The sequence below is a fragment of the Chenopodium album genome, chromosome 2 (genome assembly GCF_948465745.1).
Source record: "Chenopodium album chromosome 2, dcCheAlbu1.1, whole genome shotgun sequence".
NCBI classification, from domain to species: Eukaryota; Viridiplantae; Streptophyta; class Magnoliopsida; order Caryophyllales; family Amaranthaceae; genus Chenopodium; species Chenopodium album.
In genome coordinates this window covers 16,456,103-16,471,197 of record NC_137835.1, presented here as the reverse complement: position 1 = coordinate 16,471,197, position 15,095 = coordinate 16,456,103, and the positions used below count along the sequence as shown (strand labels likewise).

Genomic DNA, 15,095 nt, shown 5'->3' with positions numbered 1-15,095 from the left:
TTAATTGATTCAAGACATATTCTAACAAGTCCATTTTATTTCTTATGATAAATTAGAACAACACAATACAAGATTTACTTATTTTCTAGTAAAGAAATATAAAGCTATATTTATTTATTTTTTTATCGTTTTACAAGAATCATTGGTAGCCTTGCATCAAACTTCTCCATGGACATGCATTATTTATTTTAAACGACATAATGACTAGACACGTGTCTTCATAAGCCTTTGTCCAGTTAACACTACAACATATTTTATCACTCGATTAACTCTTAAATAAACACGATGAATTAATAAGAGTTAGAACCTGTTCACTTCAGCTTAATTTCAGTCCAGTTTAGTTCATTTGAGCTCCAATCAGGTCAATTTTGACTCTAATTTTCTTTTCTCATAAAATATTCATTTTAGCTATATTCAATTCAGTTCAATAAATATGAACAAGCCCTTAATTTCGATAATTACACAATAGTCCAACGATGCTTAACATCATATAACCACGACCATCGTCGACATGGACTATCGATAGCTACAATAGCATATACCAAGCATATATCTAAAAGAGGACTCTAGAGAAGCCATTGGTATAAGGCAACAATAACAAAACAAGTCAGAAGAGAAATGTGGTCACCAATACCCAACTATAATCTCCTCCATTTTTGGACGCCTCAATTTGTTGTTGTCGACATACAAAAATCCGTTAAAATTTCCGCCAACCTCTTCTCTTCTTCTCTCTCCTCCATCAATCAATCTTCTCTAATCTTCCATCTTCTCTCTCCTCTGCTTCACTACCAAAATCCCCAATTTATTCTTCTGCTCAAACCCAACCATAAACCCTAGATTCCCCTTTTTAGGGAAATTCGTAGGGCATAAATTCATCACCATGAACAATTTTATCCCTCAAGCCGTTACATCGGCGTCGACGTCGCGAACTTCACCGGCTACGGCCGCCGGAGGTTCACCAGCGAGCGCATTATCCTTCATTTCAAAGGGGTGGAGGGAGGTGCGAGATTCCGCTGATGCCGATATTCGATTGATGAGAGATAGGGCGAATTCCTTCAAGAATTTGGCATCTTCGTTAGATAGGGAGTTGGAGAATTTCATCAATTCTGCTTCGGCGTTTTCGGTTCCGGCGATTAAGTCGTATTCGACGAGTAATCCTTCGACGGAGATTGATTTTGTGAAGAAGTTGCAGCCGAAATTGTCGGAGTTTCGGAGGGTTTATTCGTCGCCGGATTTTAGCCGGAAAGTGTTGGAGAAGTGGAGTCGGCCTACGACACCGAGGATTCGTATCGATTTGTCGGCGATAAAGAATGCAATGTTGGAGGAAGTGGAGGTTGATGGAGGTGAGAGATTGAGACAGAGTAGGAGAGGCAATGTTAGGTTTACTGATTTTAGGTGGGATTGGAAGGGGGAAGGAGAAGAAGGTGAAGAAGGGTTTAAGGATTGGGAGCCGATTCGAGCTTTAAAGACTAAATTGAAAGATTTTGAGGTGAAGAAATCGCCTGATGAGATTTTTGGCGCCTGGAAGAACAGTGAGCTGGTTGAGAAATTCAAGGCTAGTTTGGTATATTTCTTGTTCATATATCTAATCTTTGATTTAATATTCCGAATTTTATAGTTTCATAGCTTTTGTAGTTTTTTTTTTATTAACTGTTATTATATTTATATGAATGTATGGTGATGTAGCATATAGGGCTTGATTTTGCTATTGTTTGGGAGTCGAGTTCGGACGAATTTATAGCTGAATGTTGATGGCTGAGATTTTTAGTTGTAGGCTTGTAGCTGAATGCATAATATTGTACGATTTTTGGTATCTAGTTGTAAAATGAATTTTGGTATCTAGCAAGAAAATGGTTACTTGCCCAACCAGTGATGAGTTTGGGGAAACTGTTGAGCTCCTACTTGGTTTTCTTAGCCAACTAAGTGAATTATCTATTCAACCTTCATTAATCTTCCTATGCAGATTGTATATTTTTCTTATTTCCTCTCTTTGTTGGAGGATAGAGAAGGGATGAAGAATTGGTAATTATATTATGGAGATAGAAATCTAACTTGAAAGAAATATTAGTTAATAGGATACGAAGTAGTATTTTCTTCTTAACTTGCTTTGGAATAATCTCAATGATTTAAAACTTGTCAACTGTTGAAGGCAGAAGGACAAATAAGATTGTATGACTATTATCTTTGTTGACAATAATAAGCTTGTCTTACCAATTTCATCATGAATATACTCCGTATATGTGTTGTTAGATAATGAATTTTTCTGTGTTTATTATGCAGAAAGCATTTCGGTGGGATCCCTTGGATTCAAAGGTTGGTATCTAGAATTTTTTGTCTGCTATCCTGTACAAACCCTATCAATGTTCATTTTTGCTTTTAATTAAATTGTCAGCCAGCATTTTACCTCTTGTTGGAAAGTACATGTTTGATCAGATTTTTTTTTTTAAAAAAACAAGCAATCTTGTGCAAATAGCAGCAGTAGTAATAATTTATTTTTTACTAATTCTAAAGTGCACGTTCTATGTAAAGAAAAAAATTGGAAAACTTGTATTTCCTGCAAAGCTGTGGTACATGTCACTGTGTCAGTGCTTATGAAGGCATGTTGTGAAATTGATGTATACCTTGTGCAGTAATTTAGTATGTATGTTTCTTTTGATAAGTTCAAGGAAGAATATAACAAGCTAGCATGTATAGTAGCACTGTAAATTATGTCTATCCTCTATGTGTAATTAACTAGTGAAGTAGTGAACACAATTCCCATGGCCCTGTTCCTCTTAAACTTGAAGAATTGCTTTCTATTATTGAGTCAAATTAATCTGTAAACTTAGGCGTAGAGTACAAAGCCTAAGTTGCTATTGCTAGGATAAATGCATGTTGTATTGTTGTGGTGCTTCCAAATTGAAGGTTTTTTTTCTTTGTTTCTGTCTTAATTTTATTATTTAATTTTTATTTTATATTTTTAATTTATATATTTTTTTATTGTGACAGTTCTGTTTGTCTCATAGACTCATGTTTGTGTCTGATAGTTGCAGGAAGTACTACCATTGGATGTACCTGAACTCCTGGCATATTTTGTTAGGCAGTCTGAACCCTTTTTGGATCAACTTGGCGTTAGAAAAGGTATCTGCTCTTTCTTAAATCTCTTATAAATTTCTTAATGTATGGGCGTTCTTAATAAATAAAAAATAATGGTTATAGTATGCCTGTTAGAACTTAGAAGTCATCATGATTATTGTATTTTTTTCTGAAGATGAGTGTCATTTAGTATCTGTTCGATAATCTATAATTAGCTTTTTAATGGATCTTGATTTGTTTAGTATGTTTCACAACGATTGTGCAAGGTGTCGCTATAGGTCAATGCCACTTCTTCTCTGTCTACCTTCGTTTAGCTTCAAATGATGTCTACAAAGGGCTGTCTGGTTGGTGATATCATGCTCATTTTTTGGCAGCTTAGGGCCCGTTCAGTATTACTGTAGTTTTCAGTTTTTTGTTTTTTCAAGTCATATGATATGTCATATAAAGAATAAAAAATTAGTCAGACCTATTTTTGGTAATTTTGTTTTCAAATAAACAAAAAACTGGAAACAAAAAAGATAACAAACAGGCCCTTAGATGTTGGTTTTTTAATGGACAATCATCAGAGTCAACACATATGCCAACCAAATGTGTAAATCTAACACCTAATATGCAAACCCATCATTTGTTGCTAGTCTATACTCTTTAGCCAGCAATTGTGATTAACAACATTGTTTCAAAGAAGTGATGATATTCTATGCTGAAAATGCAAGTTTGCTTGGTAGTTGATAGGATAACATTTAACCTGTAAAAATCGCATGCTGAAAATACAAGGTTCGACATTGGAGCTTGAGTTGCTGATGGGAAATTTCCATTGTGGCATCCCATCTGCATGTGTCAGCCTTGTGAGGCATATGAGACTTCAATTTGGCGTATTGGGATATGGAATAATATGTAACTTGAAAGTGAGCTGTAGTTGTTTCTAAGACTACATTTTGTTGAATTTCTATAATATTTCAGTTCCTGCTTTTTCATTAAACATGTTGGACATCAGAATAAAATGCTGATTCTTCCTCTTAATTTTTTACTTGCAGATTTATGCGACAAGATAGTGGAGAATTTGTGTAGTAAACGTAAGAATCAGCTTCTTCTGCACTCCGTATCAGCTGGGGAATCTTCTGTGGTTGAGGGTGATAATGTCAATGATGAACTTGATTTAAGGATAGCCAGTGTCCTTCAGAGTACTGGTCATCACTATGAAGGTGGATTTTGGTCAGACTTAATGAAGCAGAATCCATCTGAAAAGAAAAGACATGTTGCTATAGTTACCACTGCTAGCCTTCCTTGGATGACAGGAACAGCAGTAAATCCGTTGTTTCGTGCTGCTTATTTAGCTAAATCTGCAAAGCAGAAGGTTACTCTATTGGTTCCATGGCTTTGTAAGTCTGACCAAGAGCTAGTTTACCCAAACAAGCTCACATTCAATTCACCAGAAGAACAGGAGGATTATATACGGAACTGGCTGGAGGAAAGGATTGGTTTCAAGGCTGATTTCAAAATATCATTTTACCCTGGAAAGGTATGATTATACGACTCATGTCAATGCTACATTATGGATTTCATTAGTAGCAATCTATACTGTGACTTGACATTCTGGTATATTTGTAGTTTTCTAAAGAAAGGCGGAGCATACTTCCAGCTGGTGATACTTCTCAATTCATATCTTCGAAGGAAGCTGACATTGCTATTCTTGAAGAACCAGAGCATTTGAACTGGTATCATCATGGTAACCGGTGGACTGATAAATTCAATCATGTTGTTGGTGTTGTACACACCAATTATCTGGAATATATAAAGAGAGAGAAGAATGGTGCTATACAAGCTTTCTTTGTGAAGCATATTAATAACATTGTGGCAAGAGCGCATTGTCACAAGGCAAGATACACATTTCCTGTTATCTCTATGTTTTGGATTTGATCCATGGTGTGAGCTGTGCTCACCAGCTATTTATTTGCTGTTTAGCTGTTACTAAAAGTTTAAAGGGAAAAAGTGTTATCCTGGTTTTATTCTAATAGTTGCTTTCTGTGCCTCAGGTTCTTCGGCTTTCTGCTGCCACCCAGGATCTGCCCAAGTCTATTATATGTAATGTCCATGGTGTTAATCCAAAGTTTCTAGAAATTGGAGAGAAGTTGGCTTCTGAAAGGGCTGCTGGTCAGCAAGCCTTTCCCAAGGGAGCATATTTCTTGGGCAAGATGGTTTGGGCAAAGGGATACCGAGAACTAATAGATCTGTTTTCAAAGCACAAAAATGAGCTTGGCAGCCTGAATTTGGATGTTTTTGGTAATGGTGAGGATGCACATGAGGTCCAGAATACAGCTAAAAAATTGAATCTGAGCCTCAACTTCCAAAAGGGAAGAGACCATGCTGATGATTCCCTGCATGGGTATGTACCTTTTGCTCCATGTCTTTTTTTGTCTCCTTGAAAATTCTGAAGTATGTCTTTTTAATGCTTGCATAGATTAAGCCCGCATTCAAACCATAACTTTATATTTATGCTTGCAGATACAAAGTTTTCATAAACCCTAGCGTCAGTGATGTCCTTTGCACCGCTACTGCTGAAGCACTTGCAATGGGAAAGATTGTAGTTTGCGCAGACCATCCATCAAATGAGTTTTTCAGGTCATTCCCAAACTGTTTGACATATCAGACATCTGAAGACTTTGTTACCAAGGTGAAGGAAGCATTGGTCAAGGAGCCTGAGCCACTTACCCCAGAACAAAGATATAGACTTTCATGGGAAGCCGCCACTGAAAGATTTATGGAACATTCTGATCTTGAAAAAGTCCTAGGAATGGATCAAAGCAGCATCAAGTCCAATAAAAACTTCATGTCAAAATCAGTTTCAATGCCCAATTTGTCTGATATGGTTGATGGAGGGCTGGCATTGGCTCACTATTGTTTCACTGGGAGCGAACTCTTTAGGCTTGCAACAGGAGCAATACCTGGCTCTCGGAATTATGACAAGCAGCACAGCAAGGATCTGAATCTGTTGCCTCCACAGGTAGAAAATCCAATTTATCATTGGTGATGAATTTAGGCAGCTAGGGAGCAGTTCTAATATCTTGTGCATAACTGTATAGTAGGATGTCTTATTAGTTCTTAGAGCTCCTCTATGGTTTGTGGTTGGCTTACAGGTTGCCATCCAAGCTCTCTTAGCCTTGGGTTTGTAATATAGGAGAATCTGATAATAGTATATACGAAGTATGTATTTTTGACAGTGCTGTAAGCAATAACATAGAAAATATCCACGAAAGCTAGAAGCCTATTAGTTTACCTCGCAGCATTCCTTGTTACGGAGTATTTTGGTTGTAATTCTTGTACATCTCAATTTACTAATTAACATAGTAAGAAATAAAGTCCCCTTCAGAATTATTTTGGGAAATTCTTTCTGGTAATCACGAAATTTTGTTTTTTCTTAGTGGTAAAGCCTAAAACTTTTGATTATCAATGGTAATCACAAATTAATATTTTTAAACTAATGGTAACTTAAGTTAAACAGATTGTTAATTTCTTTACCATGGTTTAGCTATTGGACAATAAAAAGACATAAATACCCTTATGTCTTTCCTCCTCCATCTTCTTCCATTAAAGCCACCACCACCATTGTTAAACTGTTGTTAAGGTCGGAAAAAGAGGGCAGCGGCAGCACCAAATGCGGCGGCAGCAACGAATTCAACAAATTAGACCCCGAATTCAACAAAATCCCGACAAATTCGACTCAAAACCAACAAATTAAATCTTAAAATCAACAAAATCGACCACTAATTCGACCTTAAATCAACATATTTAACCAAATCGACTCCAAAAATTAACAAATTCGACCCTTAAAGTAGCAATTCGACCCCCAAAATCAACAAATTTGACCCCTAAATCGACAAATTCGACTCCAAAAATTGACAAATTCGACCCCAAATCAACAAATTCGATCACAAAACCAACAAGTTTGACCCAAACACCAACAAATTCGAACCCAAAACCAACAAATTCGACCCTAAAATCAACAATTTCGATAAATTCGACCCCCAAAATCAACAAATTGGACCCCAAAATCACCAAAAATAACCTTGAAATTTCAACCCAAATTCGGGAAACGAGACGGAATCAGGGAAGGGAGGAGGGTGGTTGATTCCGACAAGGAAGGATGGATGATTTCCGCGTCCCCGAGAAGCGGTTTTAATTTGGTGGTGATGATAGGAGAGAGAGGGTGAGTCGGGAACAAGGGAGGGGAACTCGTTTTGGGATTGGAGTGTTGGTGGTGGGGGTCTCCGGCGGGGTAGAGGGTTGAGACGTCGTCAGCCGCACCGAGCTGAGCGCCGGCAAAGGGAGGAGGGCTGGTGGTTGCTGGTGGTCGGGGAGGGGTTTGGATTTTTTGTTTTTATTTTGTTTAAAAAAAATAATTTGAATGGTATTAATGTAAATCTATTGTTACTGAACCTAAGATTAACCCTGGTTAATTGTTTAATGATGTTTTAATATCATTAATGTTATCATTAACTTAATTTTGTTAATTCGTGATTACCATTGATAATCAAAAGTTTTAGGTTTTACTACTAAGAAAAAAATAAAGTTCGTGGTTACCAGAGAGAATTTCCCAATTATTTTTTACTTTATCGCACATTAACTATTTTCCATTCTGGAGTAAACTCCAAAACGATTAGAGGCAAGTCAGGCAACTCCTAATCGATCCAAAAGATTGGTTTGGAGCCAAACCAAAACTGAGGAAAAGATGCGATACGAGGAAAAGATACGTAAAGAAAAAGGGTGAGATACGGATAATCAATCTAGGAGAATAGAGAAAAGATACTAGGCTGAAGAGACTACATTAATCTTATTGATCTTCTCTAAAAATTTCACACTACATTCCTTTCTTAAAGAATGTGCTTTCATTCAACAATAATAAATAACTCTGGAACATATGGATCAATAAGCATCAAACCATTCAAACTAAAATTAAAGTTTAATGTTACCACGCCTTTACTATTTACAAGCAGTTAAAGGACCTTTGTATGTAACAAAGTAATACTCTGTTTGAAGATTACTTTGCAAGCCCAGCCGCCTTCTTGTATGTGTATCGCTTTGAAATCCACAGATAAGCACAGAAGTTGAGAATACTAAGGATCACCAACAGCCAGAAGAAATAGTCCAGGTGACCTCTGTTGAGATTATCAGGGATCCACCCTAACTTCCCATGCTTCGTAGTCACATGAGTCACAATCGTAACGAGAAAAGAGCTTAGGTAATTCCCCAATGCATTGGTTGTAAGAGACAGAGCAGAACATAAACTTCTCATCGCATCAGGTGCCTGATCATAGAAGAACTCTATTTGACCTATAAATGTAAATACTTCTGCACAGCCAATGAGGAAATAAGGTGGGATTTGCCAGAAGATAGAGATAGGAATTGTTTTCAAATCGTAGTAGTTGTTTTCCTTCACAATGTTCAGCCTAACAACCTCCAGAATTCCTGCAGTAATCATAGCAAAGATGGATATTACTAGGCCAATTCCCATTCTCTGAAGCTGAGTGAAACCGCGTGGATTTCCAGTGAACTTCTTAGCAAATGGGATGATGAGCATGTCATAGACAGGGACCCAAAAAATGACACTCAGGGTATCAAATGCTGAGAGAGAGGCTGCTGATATCTTGAGTTTTGGGCCAAGGTGCTGGTCCATGGTATTGCCTTGTAATACAAACATGGTGCTCATTTGGCTATATACTGCAGAAAAAACAATTCCCGTGGCCCAAATCGGAAGTATTCTGATGATGGCTTTAAGTTCTTCAACTTGGGTAACAGTGCAGAGTCTCCATGAGCTTGGAGTTCCCTTGATGTCATCAGTTTCAGTTGGTACGGCAGCTTTATCAAAACACCTGAAATGGAAACATAACCATTTCACATAAGAAGCGGTACAAAATAGTATAGCAAGATGTAAAATATAATAGTAGACGAGATCCTGAAGAAACCTAACTTATAAACTAGTCAACAAAAAGAAATAGAGAATAACCATTTTTCCCATCAAAAAGTGTGGAACAGAAAAATTAAGCAAATATAGTCCTATATAAACATACCTAAATTTATCTGTATGTTCAAGCTTTCGGCTTCCGACAATATTGGATGCATTATCAGGTGTCTCATACAGGATGGATGTATCCTCAGGAACTTTCACCTTAATTTTTCTGAAGGTTGCGATCAAAACCTGAGCAATCCTTGTTACAGGACTACCACCTGGCTTCTGAAATCGATAAAATCTGGAACCCGAGAAAAAGGACACGACAGCAACAGCCATAGCAGCAGCTGGGATACCAAACCCCCATCCCCAACCAATATAGGTTTGGACCCAAACCAAGACTAAGGAAGCAATAAGGGCACCCACATTGATCGAGAAGTAAAACCAGTTGAAGAAGGAGCTCTTTTTCACCCTTTCTTTCTCATCAGTTTCATCAAATTGATCCGCACCAAAGGAAGAGACACATGGCTTGATTCCACCAGTACCAAGGGCTATTAAGTAGAGAGCTACAAATGCAAATGCCGTTGTATCCTTTAGTGCATTCACGGAAGCAGAGACCGTCAACAGAGCCATTCCCTACATCATACAAATCATCTGTAAGAAACTAGAGAAATTTAATATTAAAAGGGTGTGTCCCACACCATAAGAAAAGTTTAACATCATGTGCATAGCAATCCATAGTTCATCAAGATTTTCCAGTAACCCAAGATTAGAGGGAAAAAATACTAGTATAACAAATTTAAAACATAAAACTTACGTATACCAACAAAAACAATCACGACTTTACATCACACCTTCAACTAAGAAGTGCATATGGTATACAAAATTGTTGCAGATAAGACATCAAGTAGTCACACATAAAACGAGATAAGACTAGAAGACTAGCAAACTTACGATAACATAAATGATCGAAAAGAGGGCAATAACCCAATATCTTCCCAAGTAGGCATCAGCTAAAAAGGCTCCGAGAAGAGGCATGATGTAGCATGTCCCTGACCAATTACTGACATTCTCTGCTGCAGTAGCATTTCCTTGATGCATACGATGGATGAAATAGTTTACAAGATTAGTACTCATTCCATAGTATGCCAGCCTTTCACAGCATTCATTCCCTGACAAAATCACGATGTCAAATTTAGTAACTCAATGATGAATTGTCTTCAGATTAGAGAAAATAAAGTTAAATTCTAATCAGAGTGAATGTCATACCAAGGATAAAATAGCAAGCCCTCCAGTTCCCAGTTTTCTTCTTGTCAGCTGGATTTCCTTTCATGTCAAGAGTTCCATCCTTCACAATAGAATCTTCTCCCGTCTCAATCATTCTTCGTACCAGATATGGTATCTCTCCCTCTTACTGATGGATTTCTTACAATGCTACTTATGAACTGTCAAATGCAAAATGCTTCAGAATTCTATTGAACAGGAAGTATAAACTCTTTAACATACAAAGTACAAGCTAACGAAACACAAATGCAAACCAAAGCTTTAATCCCTAAAGGATTGGGTCGGAAGAACATCCATAACATGACTCGTCAAATTAACAGAATCACCAGGAAAAAACATTAAGTAAGTCGAACAATCAAAGAACACACCTATATAACAAGAGCAATCTCAAACAGCAGATGACTTCCTTCTATTATGCAAGGCCTTAAAGAAGTTATGCTTATAGAAAGTTTAAGATTGTTTGGTACATAAATAGTGTTAGCTTATTATCTTATCATATGCAAGTCCACCCACTAGCCAACTAAAAAATTTCACAAATCAAGAACAATTTGGTCCCAAATTCAATATTTCTCAGAAAGATAGCATTGAAAACAATGATAACATAGTTGCTCTCAGCAGTCAGCATACTGTCAGCATGACACTGAATTGTGTGCCATATATAGGTCCACAAATATTATTACAGTTTAAGATAGTTCATTTCATTAAATTTAAAATCATGAAATAGGATGAATTCTTGAATGGATCAAATTATTGTACTAATTCCACTCTTATTCTATTCACTACCAAGATCCACATCAATTTAATTCTATGTACTATGAAGATAACCACCTCGTGCATAAAACAATTGGCTAATTTTTAACTATCAATTAGCTCAATAAAAACCCACTAACCCCCTTTGTTAAAAACAACAATTTATATCCTACACCCGGGATTATGGGGCACGCTGAGGCGTGTATTTAAACGCAATAATACGAGTGCACGCGCTGGTGGGTGTTTGGCTCCGTGGACCCCGGTGCAACATAGAAGAATTGCTGAACTTCCGTCCAAGCCTCCACCCCAACAAAATTTAAAGAGGATAAATGTCCTACTACAATATTATACTGTACTTAGATTTTCCACCTACCACGACAAACAACAACAACACAAAGGTTATGGTAAATCTTAATATACAAGCAAAGAAGTGATGTCCACCAATCATAACGTATCCACTTACCAAAACATACACGCAATCTTTATGATTAGAACGTTGACTCTTAATCAACTCGAAGATGTGACATAAAGTAGAGAGGAAAAATATCTAATCGTTGCAAATAATATGAAACGGGTAGTAATTATACTTCTTTAGTTTCTTAATATACGCAACATTTTGCTAGACTTTGACGTTGCACCAAACTTTAACAATATACAGAGTATAATATTCCAATGAACCTTATTCAATAACAATCTACAATAACATTTTCCTCAGTCAAGGTTCCCTTAAAAGTTTGTCACTTTGATCTTTAAGATTCGTTTTGATGTATATTTTTTCAAATATCACCGGTATAATTTTTACTAAAATAAAAATGAAGGTATTTACGGTTTAAACGCATCAGTGGAACAATTTTAAGGTACGGAAGGAGTAAAAAAATTTAAATAATGTAGTATAATTATATAAAGCGAGAAACCTATTCAAAAAAATATATATAAAGCGAGAAACCGTAACATCATTGCACAAGCAAAAAAACCTGAGTATGATTTAAAAAATTAATCGAAGTCTTTAGAAAATCATATACTCAACGACTACTTTTCAACCTAAATTCAGGCACAATTAAGCTAATACAATAAATTAAACCTAAAAATCTAATCCAAAACATGATTAATTAACTCAAATTTGCAAACAAATTTGACACTAATTGAAAAAGTCCCAACAAATTTGTAAACAACTGCTACGTAATTATACTACTCCGTATAAAAAACAAAATTAGTGTCAAATAAATTAATTGTTTAAGCAAATCCGCTGCAAAACAAATTATTAACTTAATCTGAAAAAACAAAGATCAAATTAAAGTAAAATCAAATACGAGTAAAATTTAGAAAGAGTAGGAGAAAGAGTACCTAGGAAATTGATTCGCAGAAGAATTAGAGGAATCAGAGGAGAGAGAAAGTTGAAGTTTTGAGTTAAGATTCCAGTGATGGTAGATTGGTAGGACCTATTTAAAGGGGGTATTAATTGACTAAGATTTCGAATGAGAACTACCTTTTTTTTTGTTTTGTTCTTAGTCCTGAAAATTTGGCATGGTTCAATTTAATAGAATACATACAATTATGTATACATTCATGTTAGCTGTAATTTTCTATCCAAAAACATTAAAAAGGAAAAATATATTAGCTGTAAAGTCGCGTCAAAATTATTTATGAAGTTGTTTTTTATATATAAATGATGAAATTATTTATTTATATTCATTAATAATGTGAACTCAGAAAACAATGGGAAAGTCTTTTTTTTTTTTAAATTCCTGCTCAAGTTATGATTGAAATCTCATCGTATCGAATTTTTAATTTTAATGAAAATATCTCCCTTTGGTAATGATTTATGTAGCCTTTAGGGTTATAAATAAACATTATACGTAGTATATATATTCTTATGTAGCCTTTAGAGTATTAATTTTAGGAATCCATGACAAAATCACGTGTAAATCAATATAGCTAATTTTTTGGGTGTTTAGAGAGCCACAAGGGCGAGGGTGAGAATCGATCTCATAATCTCCTGAAACCAGGGAGAGTTTGTTATATACACTCAGCTGTACTGTACACTCATGTATATTTTGTTCTCATTTGGATGATTGTTTTTTTTTTATTTAATTATCAAATGAAGAGCAAAACTAAGCTTGGATTAGATGGGTGTACGGTGCACCTGATGACTCGGGTGTATATAACAAATTCTAGAAACCGAGAGATAAGCTCTAACCACTTGAGCCACTCTCTCAAATCAGTGTAAATTATGAAGATACTTTATTAATACTTTCCTCTTTTCACTTAAATTAAAACATAATAATATTAATATATGAATAGTTTAAAGAAAATACAAGTTTACAGGTATACATTATACAAAATATAAATTTTTATCTTAAAATAGGTTTAATTGGAAATGAATAGTTTATAAAGGAGTAGAGGACTGCCCTCCTTTTGTTTTTTTGCTCTCCTTACTGATAAGGATTGAATAAAATCTCCTTGCTTCTTGCTTATGAAAAAATAAAAAATAAAAATAAAAGGTGAAAATTGAATGTAATTGTAGAAGATATCTATACTAATCTATTAAAAGACGTTCCTAAGAACGTCCACGTGTTACGTAAGCTCTCCTTAGTACGCCACGTCACCTACTCAACTATTCATTACGCCACGTGGGTCTCCTTCCATTTGTTTTTCATTCCATGTCATGCATTCATCATAATAAAAAAAAAAGTTCTCCACAAGAATTGAACCCACAATATCTAATTCTAGAATTTAGTATCTTACCACCAAAATATGTGATTTTTTATGCACTCTTTGAATACAAAATATTAATATGTAGCAAATAACAATATGAACAACAAATTTTATTACAAGAAAATTAAATCATACATTACAACGTATATTAATGTTTAATTCCATGTAATAATCCAGGGCATCGCCCGGGCCCAAAAACTGGTGAAGTCAATGAAAAGCAAACCATTTTTTTAAAGGTTAAATGAGGTGACATGTGGCATTGGTGAAATATAAAGTTTACATGTGACACAATGAGTATGATGGTTTGTGTTTTTAACTACGGGCCTGTTCTCATTGACTGAACTCAACTGAAATGAATTGAACTGAACTGAACTGAACTTATTAGAGCTAAAATGAACTGATTTGAAATTAATATTTTATAAGAGAAGGAAATTAGGAGTTTAACTGAACTGCACTGAACTTATTAGAGCTGAACTGAACTGAACTGAAAATAATCGTATGAGAACATGCCCTAATACTAATGTATACATATAGATATTGAAATTGCATCAAGTGCTACAACACTAAATTTTCTCAAGTTAAAGAGCTCACGAAAAGTTGAAAACTAATTAACTCTATGTGTACTAGTATCTAAGAGGTTGTAGTGTATCATGTACCATTTTTTTTGTTGGTAAGGAGAAGTGTCCTATTGGATTGAAACCTCTCATATATCCTCCTCGGTTCAGACTAGGGAATCCTCACCCGTAAATGTCTCTAGTAAAGTTTAATTCCACAATCTCAAGGTTGGAAGACGCAAATTTTACTAGTACTAAGGCAGCTAATGCGCGTGCATAGCTAATCATATCTAGAAATTATTTTAGTTGGGGTAAATCACAAATTTAGGGCCTATTCACATTTACTTAATTTCAGTTCAGTTCGGCTCCAATCAGTTTAGTTTAGTTTAGTTCAGTTCAGCTCTTAATTTCCCTCTCTCATAAAATATTCATTTCTGCTCGGTTCAGTTCAGTTCAACTCCAATCAGTTCAGTTCAGTTCAGCTGCAATCAGCTCAGTCAGACCAGTTCAGTTCAACTCAGTTTAGTAAATGTGAACATGCCCTTAGTCATTTTTATACTATGTTTAGAAGTATAAAAAATGACCAAGCTAAGGCAACTAACATTAATGAGAAAAATAGAGTAAATAAAATTTGTTGAGGGTATAACTGTCCAAACACTACTCATTGAAAATAACTTGTACATATTAATAAGGGTATAAATATAAACACACGTTTTAAAAGATATAACTGACATCACACTATTTATAAGAGAAATATTATACCTTTTAAAAAG

The 15,095-nt window shown here is 35.4% G+C and overlaps 2 protein-coding genes across 6 annotated transcripts; one reads left to right on the top strand and one right to left on the bottom strand.

Moving 5' to 3' along the window:
- Positions 1–586: 586 nt before the first annotated feature.
- Positions 587–6,328, top strand: LOC145596897 (digalactosyldiacylglycerol synthase 1, chloroplastic-like). Of its 2 annotated transcripts, none has more exons than XM_081653096.1 (7): positions 587–1,564; positions 2,281–2,313; positions 3,033–3,120; positions 4,110–4,594; positions 4,684–4,950; positions 5,109–5,458; positions 5,578–6,328. In XM_081653096.1, the coding sequence occupies exons 1-7, from the start codon at positions 881–883 to the stop codon at positions 6,101–6,103; spliced, it is 2,433 nt and encodes an 810-aa protein (XP_081509222.1). In that variant the 5' UTR covers positions 587–880; the 3' UTR covers positions 6,104–6,328. The 2 variants fall into 2 exon arrangements, with proteins under 2 accessions (XP_081509222.1, XP_081509217.1); XM_081653091.1 differs by having other exon boundaries at positions 3,027–3,120.
- A 1,548-nt stretch (positions 6,329–7,876) lies between these two features.
- On the bottom strand, positions 7,877–12,513 carry LOC145596881 (protein NRT1/ PTR FAMILY 8.1-like). 4 transcript variants are annotated; one of them, XM_081653078.1, is made up of 5 exons: positions 12,398–12,513; positions 10,289–10,464; positions 9,974–10,191; positions 9,141–9,655; positions 7,877–8,942 (listed from the first exon to the last, which is right to left on the bottom strand). In XM_081653078.1, exons 2-5 carry the CDS (start codon positions 10,398–10,400, stop codon positions 8,111–8,113), a joined length of 1,677 nt encoding a protein of 558 aa, XP_081509204.1. In that variant the 5' UTR covers positions 10,401–10,464; positions 12,398–12,513; the 3' UTR covers positions 7,877–8,110. The 4 variants fall into 4 exon arrangements, with proteins under 4 accessions (XP_081509204.1, XP_081509211.1, XP_081509197.1 ...); XM_081653085.1 differs by lacking the exon at positions 12,398–12,513 and adding an exon at positions 11,194–11,398; XM_081653071.1 differs by lacking the exon at positions 12,398–12,513 and adding an exon at positions 10,672–10,836.
- Positions 12,514–15,095: the final 2,582 nt, after the last annotated feature.

Bases quoted from the DNA above. Each gene is read 5' to 3' on its own strand.
- LOC145596897 (XM_081653091.1), top strand. From the start codon at position 881: ATGAACAATTTTATCCCTCAAGCCGTTACATCGGCGTCGACGTCGCGA. The intron at 4,595-4,683 runs GTATGATTATAC...GTATATTTGTAG, and splicing joins TATCATTTTACCCTGGAAAG to TTTTCTAAAGAAAGGCGGAG. The intron at 5,459-5,577 runs GTATGTACCTTT...TTATGCTTGCAG, and splicing joins GCTGATGATTCCCTGCATGG to ATACAAAGTTTTCATAAACC.
- LOC145596881 (XM_081653078.1), bottom strand. From the start codon at position 10,400: ATGATTGAGACGGGAGAAGATTCTATTGTGAAGGATGGAACTCTTGAC. The intron at 9,656-9,973 runs GTAAGTTTGCTA...TGTATGATGTAG, and splicing joins TTTCGATCATTTATGTTATC to GGAATGGCTCTGTTGACGGT. The intron at 8,943-9,140 runs GTATGTTTATAT...TTTCCATTTCAG, and splicing joins GAACATACAGATAAATTTAG to GTGTTTTGATAAAGCTGCCG.